The sequence below is a fragment of the Pelecanus crispus genome, chromosome 8 (assembly GCF_030463565.1).
Source record: "Pelecanus crispus isolate bPelCri1 chromosome 8, bPelCri1.pri, whole genome shotgun sequence".
Taxonomy (NCBI): domain Eukaryota; kingdom Metazoa; phylum Chordata; class Aves; order Pelecaniformes; family Pelecanidae; genus Pelecanus; species Pelecanus crispus.
In genome coordinates, this window is record NC_134650.1 from 32,977,420 (window position 1) to 32,985,277 (window position 7,858).

General features: G+C 51.8%; 1 protein-coding gene across 1 annotated transcript; it reads left to right on the forward strand.

Moving 5' to 3' along the window:
- The first annotated feature begins 5,616 nt into the window (after window positions 1-5,616).
- CBLN1 (cerebellin 1 precursor) lies at window positions 5,617-7,625 on the forward strand. The gene is made up of 3 exons (XM_075715472.1): window positions 5,617-5,883; window positions 6,113-6,232; window positions 7,428-7,625. The coding sequence occupies exons 1-3, from the start codon at window positions 5,617-5,619 to the stop codon at window positions 7,623-7,625; spliced, it is 585 nt and encodes a 194-aa protein (XP_075571587.1).
- The last annotated feature ends 233 nt before the right edge of the window (window positions 7,626-7,858 follow it).

Below are 7,858 nucleotides of genomic sequence, written 5' to 3' on the forward strand. Positions count from 1 at the left end.
CACACGCTGTTCCAACCCATGCTGGCTTTAGCTGAGCGTTCTCTGGCAGCTTGGGTTGGGATTTTGCCCTGTTAAAATATAATTACCTACCTGAATGGCGACTAATTTCCCGTTTGAGTTATTTATTTGTAACAATGCACTTGTTTCAACAGAAGTCTATGACAAGAGAAACAAATCAAGTTCCTGACCTTAACATCATCGCTCACTTAGGAATTTTTTGTACCTGAAAGAAAACCTGCTAATATCCCATCCAAGTAATGAATTAAATTGCATATTATCAGCAAATACAGCAACAGAGATCTATCTGTAAAGCAGACACCTCTTAAGGTAAGAGTGAAATCCAATGTTACTTTTTAAAAAAAGAAAGAAGAAAAGCTTGACAACACTATACTACATATGGACAATTATGGTTGTACGAACCAGAGAGAATGTTTAATAGTTGTCTCAAGGATGGTGTTTTCAAATATCTTTAGCAGTGAGCTAATATTCTTTCCCAGTTTTAAAGTTGCCCTATATCATATATAAATGGGAGATTAGAAGTCAAATACTGCATTGCAGGCAGCCAATAAAAAGCAGCAGATGACATTATCCACATTATGTTAATAAACTGTGGTGTTCTTCAAAATATACAAAACCCAGTATCTGTGAAGCCCAATGATCCTTCAAGGCAGACAATTTTAGATTAATTTATTGCTGCATTCCCCACTTTGGTTAAGATTGTGTAATAGTTTCCCCTTTGACTTGTTTGCAGCTACACGTATCCATCAAAAATTCCCACTTCAGAGGCTGAGGTTTGCCACGATTGCTGACTGCAAAAGGTGAATTTTTATTTCAACATTTTATCACAATTTTTTTGAACATTTCAACACATGAAGGTACAGGGAAAACACTAAGCTTATTTTGTTTGATATTCTCTGGCCAGAAGTGAGATTTGAAAGTAAAAATCAGAACTATTTTTTCTGTAGGAAGGAGTGCACGATTAATTTGGGGAAGCAATCTGGTTTCATTTGATCAAATAAAATTACAGAACGTTTGGATATGAATGTATGCAAATGATCACCTGGCGGTTATTCTCAGGTACACCCCTTGGAAAGCATATGCAGTCTTTAGGTGTCCACGCTACTGATGGGTTTTACTCTCAGTGATGCCATCTTTCTCCTGCAACCACAAGTGATCACGAGAGAATTCCCTCGGCCTGGTGGTGTTCTCCCCGGCACCTGAACCAGCCTGTCTGTGCCATTTTCTGTCCTTTCTCTGCTGTGTACGACCTGTGCTGGCAGGCGTGTGGCACAGCAAGTCTCTGTGGCCCTTCTCATTCTACAGGGTGTGGAACATCATAGGTAATTTCTGCTGGATGGCGCCTTAACAGTTCATCTGCTCCTGCTGTGCACTCTCTCACTGAACTCAGTCTGCTCTTTGAGATACCTTAATTGCTTGCTGTGGAAGCTGAAGGTGACACCATAAGCAAATCACCATAAATACATGCAAAGGTCTCTTAAAACAGCAAATCGGATGGTTGTAGATAGTGCACAGTATGGCTCAAGCAAGAGCTGTTTTGCTCTAAATCTCATCTTCACACAGCTTCAGACTTCGTGCAGAACCCCAGCAGATGCTTTGGAAGACAAGTACCTTGAGTTTATATGGGCATATAGAAATCCCTGAATTGCTTTTTGCTGTTTATACTTCATAAACTAATATAGCAGTGAACAAACTGCATTTTCAGAACTGTGAACAAACTGCATTTCATATAAGTTATCCAGTTACGGGTCAGACCTTGCATTTCTTACTCAAGAAGGATTAAATCAAAAGGCAAGTAGTCTGTGAAAAGGTGGTTTTATACACAGCTAGCTAAATTCGTGATAAATTATTCTCTCAGAGGAAAAACAAAGGTTTCCAGCAGATTTCTCTGTACTTGTTTTCAGAGAAGCTTATGCTTGCCCCCCTTAGAGGCTTTCTTCATAAGTGAAGCTAAAGTTAAATGTCTAGCGAGATTGAGTTTCTAAGGATGATTTTCCTAAAACAGGATTAAGGCTCACTGACAGTGTAATGCAGGGCAGGTAATGTTGCTGCTGCTCATGATTTAAACTGCTTTGTGGCCAAACTATATTTTGGTTTCTACAGATAATTGTTCAGTACCTCTGAGCTTTAAACTTGCTTCTGTTAAGAGGTAGAAACCAGGTTATTTTGGTCTCTCCATATTTATTTTCTGGAAGAAAATAAGCAACCCTCTCATGATCTGAGCAGGATAGTCACCAGTCCTGAAGCAGTTCTTCAGAGACTTATAAGGATCATTCCATTACATTTTTTCCCTTCAGATTATTTCCAAATTGGTTGGTTGGTTTTTTTTTTTTTTCTTTAACCATGGGTGAAACGTTAGGGGAGTTCTACAAGCTAATAGTCTGTGGTCAATCTGTCAACATCAAAGTCATGGCTAGTTACCGTGCAATGGAGAGTTTGCACTTTTTCTCCATATCCACAAAAGTATTTTGTAAAAGCAAACATCAAAGAAAGAGCTCTGCTTAACAAATACAGTATTTTCAGCCTAATATCTGCAACATCTATTACGGTTTGTTAATACCTTGACACTGTTCCCATTATATCTGAATGACAATTGCCCTATTGTATCTCAATGACATTGATTAACAAGGCAGTTTGTAATTAGATGGGGTAATGTAATTCCTGGCCCTCTGCAAACATCTGGATTTGCAATTCTGCACTCCTAGCTTGGGAGCTCTCTGCCACACATCACTAATTACGCCATGTTCTTATATATCAGTACCTACATCCTCCTGCTGAGCATCTCTTCTTTGTTCCCAGTACGAGTCAGCGGCTGTTGTCAATACAGAGAAAATCAACATAACTGCCTACTGCCGCATGTGACATTTAATGAAAATGAAGTAATGTCTAATTTGCATGGCTGGTGTTACTTTATTAAAGCCAGAACTGCAGAAGCTGGGTGCTACAGTGCTAATCAAGTGTGCAAGACTGATAGTCTGTGGCAACGATGGTGTCTGGCACAGGAAACTTTGCATCGCCCCCCTTGCCTGCCTGCCTGCCTCCAATGTGAGGAATAGGGCTTCTGGTAGAAGTGACAGATTTGCTCATTTTTCCAGGCCCGTCTGTTCTTGTTCTTTCTGTTAACTCCATCCGTCAGAGCCCGCGAAGCGGTCAAGGCAGCCGGGGGAGGCAGGCCCACCCTCCCTCCTCCCAGGGGGGTCACCACAAAACAAGGGCAACTTCCAGCTCAGGAGGGAACCCCCCCCCAGATTCAAATCAGCAAGCTACAAATCAAAAGCGCTATAGCACAAGAGAATTGACTTCTGTCGAGCACAAGAAGTGCCTTAAAAGAGAAATATATGAATATTTTTTAGATAAAAAAGAGCCATGTATGTTGGAAGAACACGGTCAAGCACTCAAAAAAATTAAAAGGGCAGAGCTGTGCTCCTTCAGTTTCCATTTCCCCAGGTCACTTTGCCAGTACTGACAAGGATGCAAAATGCTCATTTTCACGGCTTTTTATTTGCTTTAGCCTTATTAGTATTCCTTAGAAATATTTAGAAATATTAATTTTATTTTTAAAAAACTATCTGATTCTGACTTCGGACTCAGTTAAGAAGGTCAGCAGTAATACTACATTATAAATCATAAGCTTATGTCTTGAAGTAAGACATAACACACCTTCTGAGAGGCTGTGGCTCCACCCACTCAGTTTTATCTCATTTTCTACTTCTCGGGAGAGTTTTTGTTTCTATTTTCTTATCTCTCCAACTCCTTTCTGACCCCTTTCCTTCCCCTATAATCATTTTGCCACTATATCCAACCCAAAGCATTCTATGATTCTATGATGATTGGTTTCCAGGCTGCTTCACATTGCTGAATGTCTACAGTCGAGTGCGGGGTGTTTCGATCCTCCCCGAGGTATGATGCCATTGGTTACAACGGCGTCCCGTCCCCTCGGAGCCAGCCAGTACCAACCCAGGGGCAAACTCCGATACTTCACAGACTTCTGTCTGAGCAACTTCACAGACACGCATTTAACTTAGCAGGGCAGTAATAGCAACAAAGTTTTATTTATAGCAGTTTTCAGAGAGAGAGCAATTTGCCAGGTAAAATCCTATGAATCACACGATCGGAACAGCACAGTAAAATAAACAAAAGCCTTTACCAAAATTCATAACGATTTGCACTGGAGCCCAGTTTTGGATGATACTCAATTTCCCAGAGAGGGTGCTACAAACATCCATGTAAGTTTCCATCTCTGAATATAAGTTTAATTTTGCAAACAGATCTGCCAGTTAGAAAATTATTTCGTTCCAAGCGTTTGTCTCTAACGGTTCATCGCTAAACCTCTCCTTTTGCAATGCCGCGCTATGATTTTTTGACAGCACATCCGGAATGCGCCCTGGTCAGATGTCCACCAAGACAAAGCCATCTTTGCACTTTAGGAGCTAACGACGGCCCTAAACACGCGCTCCAGGCCGGAGCCATCCGGGGGCAGGGCCCGAAGCACCGGCGGGGCCCGCACCGGGGGTGTAACTTTCCCCAGCAGCCGGGCGCTCTGACGGCCGGGAGCCTCTGGAAGCTTTTAAAGTTTCTTGCTCGGGAAGCCTTGCGGAGGCGCCGCGTGTTGTTCCTCTCCGGGATGCGAACGAGCCGGCTGAAGGAGATAGCGGGGACCGGGGCGCCCCGGGAAGGCGGCCCCTTTGCATCCCATCCCTCGGTGCGATCTCCGGCGGGGAGGGCGCGGGGGGGCGGATGCGTCCGCGGCTCCGCGCGCACCCGCTGACGCTATTTCTGCTCGGAGCCGGCGGCAGGCCTGCGCCCCCGCCGCGCAGCAGCCCGCTCCCTTCCCGCCTTCCTCGCTCGGGCGCAAAGCGGGGAGCCGCGGCCCCGTCCCGCGCCCCGGGCCCTCAGCCAGGCTCTGCCCGACGCCGCGCCCCTCGCCGCGCTGCCGCGGGCCCCTCCGCTCCGCGGGTGCTCTCCCGCCCCCCGCCGCGCCGCCCCGCCCCAGCCCCGGCGCTCCTACCTGCGCGGCGCGGTGCTGCGCGGTGCTTTGCGCTGCGGTGCGGTGCGGTGCGGTGCGGTGCGGTGCGGACGGCTGCTCGGCACCTGCTCCCGCGCCCGCGCCCGCGCCGCCTAACAAAAGCCGCGGCGTCAGGTGGCAGGAGACGGACTGCGCGGCCATTGGCGGCGGCGGCGCGCGGCGGGCGCCGGTTGGGCCGGGCGCGGCGGGGGCGGGCGCGGGGCGCTGACGCCAGCGCGGGGCCGGTGGGGAGGCGGGGCCGCGCCCCGCGCCGTCTTTGTGCTCGCCGGCAGCCCCGGCAGCGCCGCCGCCTCCCGCCGCCTCCCTCAGCCCCGCGCGGCGCGGCGGGCGGCACCGCACCGCACCGCACCGCACCGCACCGCACCGCACCGCACCGCACCGCACCGCCTCGCCTGTCACCGCACCGCGCTATGTGTGCCGGCGCTCCCGTGCCTCCTCGCGGCCGCTTCCCAGCCGGCGGGGCGCTCTCGGCCCCGCTCTGAGCGCGGCGGGGCAGGGAGCGAGCGGAGCCGAGCCCGGACGTGCCGCCCGGCGCGGCGCGGAGCGGCGCGGAGCGAAGGGAGCGCGGCGCCATGCGGGGCCCGGGGCTGGGGCTGGGGCTGGGGCTGCTGCTGGGCGCGGCGTGGCTGGCGTGCGGGCAGAACGAGACGGAGCCCATCGTGCTGGAGGGGAAGTGCCTCGTGGTGTGCGACTCCAACCCCACCTCCGACCCCACCGGCACGGCCCTCGGCATCTCCGTGCGCTCCGGCAGCGCCAAGGTCGCCTTCTCCGCCATCCGCAGCACCAACCACGAGCCCTCCGAGATGAGCAACCGCACCATGATCATCTACTTCGACCAGGTGGGGCGGGCGCGGCGGGGCTCCGGGCGCGCCGCCGCGGGAGGGGAGAAGTTGCCGGGGAAGGTGGCGGGGCCGGGCCGGGGACGCGCCGCCCCGCGGGGCCCTGCCCGCGGGTGGGGGCGGGGGGGGGGGGGGGGGCGCTGGGGGCCGGCGGCGGCCGCGGGGCAGCGGGGCTGGGCGGTGGCGGCGGCGGCCCCGCGGAGGTGCTGACGGTGCCCTTCCCTTCCAGGTACTAGTGAATATCGGCAGCAACTTCGACTCGGAGCGGAGCACTTTTATCTCGCCCAGGAAAGGGATTTACAGTTTTAATTTTCACGTGGTGAAAGTGTACAACAGGCAAACCATCCAGGTCAGCCCCGAGCGCCGTCGCCTCGCTCCGCGGGCACCGCGGGGGGGAGCGGCCCGGGTCGGCGGCCCGGCGGGGGCGGGGGCGGTGCGGCGGCGGGGCAGGGACGCGCCCCCGAGCCGCCGGCGGGAGCGCGGACCTCCTGGCGCTTCCCTGCCCCAGGGGACGGTGCCCGAAGGGCCGCGCAGCCCCACCAGGCCTGCCCCGGCCCCGGCCCCGGCCCGTGAGCCGCCCCGGGGCGGGAGGTGGTAGCCCGACGGCCGCCTGCCGTCCCCTCCCCGCCGGGCCGGGCCCCCGGGCTGCCCCGAGCCGCCGAGCGCCGGCGGGAGCATCCCTGCACGGAGCCCGTGGCAACCGCGGCCCCCGGTGGGCTCCTGCCTGCTCTCGGGTGGCTGGAGGTTTCATAGGGGCTTGGGGTGCAGGGAGGCACCTATGGCACGGATAGGATAAGGAATATACCTCTGTGTGTCTGTATGCAGCTACCCTATACGCACCCTTTGTATTTGGTTCGATGCAGACGCACCTGAAGGTAGGGATAATGAATTACCGGCCTGAAGCCAGGTAGCATAACCTGGACAGGGAATCTGACTGCGTAGCAATGCACATTGCAGAGGTGAACGTACAGTTACATAGCACCGTTCTGGTGTAAGCGGCTTCACACATCTAGATTGGGCAGGTGGTGTATTATTAATGTGGGGTGTGCAGTCCTGGGATCATTAATGCGAGCTGAGCAGAGCTTATTGACTGTGTTGTGGCATATTGTCTTTGCTGCCTAACAAAGGAAAACTACCTCTTGAATACACTTCAAACGCGCTGACTCCGGTGGCTGTGGCTCTGCTCCTCGCTGTTTCTCAGGTTTCGCATAAAGCCATTTTTCAATAAGTATGAGCAGACCTCTTTTCATAGCCTGAAAACACAGGCACCCTATTGAAATTCTTCAAAATAGGATCAATGTCTTGTTTTATATGCACTGGGTGTTTTGATGTGGTTGTCGGTCTAAAACAGCGGTGAAAGGCTTCTTCCTTTAGAGTACATACCTTAGCTGGGTTCAGATGGATATTTCATTTTTATGGGGCTGGAGTTTCAGCTGTCAAAAGAGGCCCTTTCTTAACTAAGCATTTCGCCTGCTAGGCGAGCCCCGGCGGTGTTGTTGTCTGACTTTAATTGACAGAGGGCTTTGTTTTATCTTGCTCTTTAGGTGAGTTTGATGCTAAATGGGTGGCCAGTGATTTCTGCCTTTGCAGGGGACCAAGATGTGACCCGAGAAGCTGCTAGCAATGGAGTCCTGATTCAGATGGAGAAAGGAGACAGAGCTTATCTAAAACTGGAGAGAGGAAACTTGATGGGAGGCTGGAAGTATTCGACATTCTCTGGATTTCTAGTGTTCCCGCTTTAAATCACTTCTCATCCAAGAAAAGGGAGAGACGCGAGTCAGAATCTCTTACCAATTCCCAAGTCGTAGCTGGGTTTAAAGAGTTGTGGACAGCAGACTTTTTACGTTCAAATATTAAAGAAGCTAAATCCTGCTTAGGTTTGTGTACATCTGCTTTGAAGAATTACTACTTATTTTTGTTGTGTTGCGGCCAACAGGCGGGAGACACTATAATTGATCAAACCCCCATTTATATT

Bases quoted from the DNA above. Each gene is read 5' to 3' on its own strand.
- CBLN1 (XM_075715472.1), top strand. From the start codon at position 5,617: ATGCGGGGCCCGGGGCTGGGGCTGGGGCTGGGGCTGCTGCTGGGCGCG. The intron at 5,884-6,112 runs GTGGGGCGGGCG...CTTCCCTTCCAG, and splicing joins TGATCATCTACTTCGACCAG to GTACTAGTGAATATCGGCAG. The intron at 6,233-7,427 runs GTCAGCCCCGAG...CTTGCTCTTTAG, and splicing joins ACAACAGGCAAACCATCCAG to GTGAGTTTGATGCTAAATGG.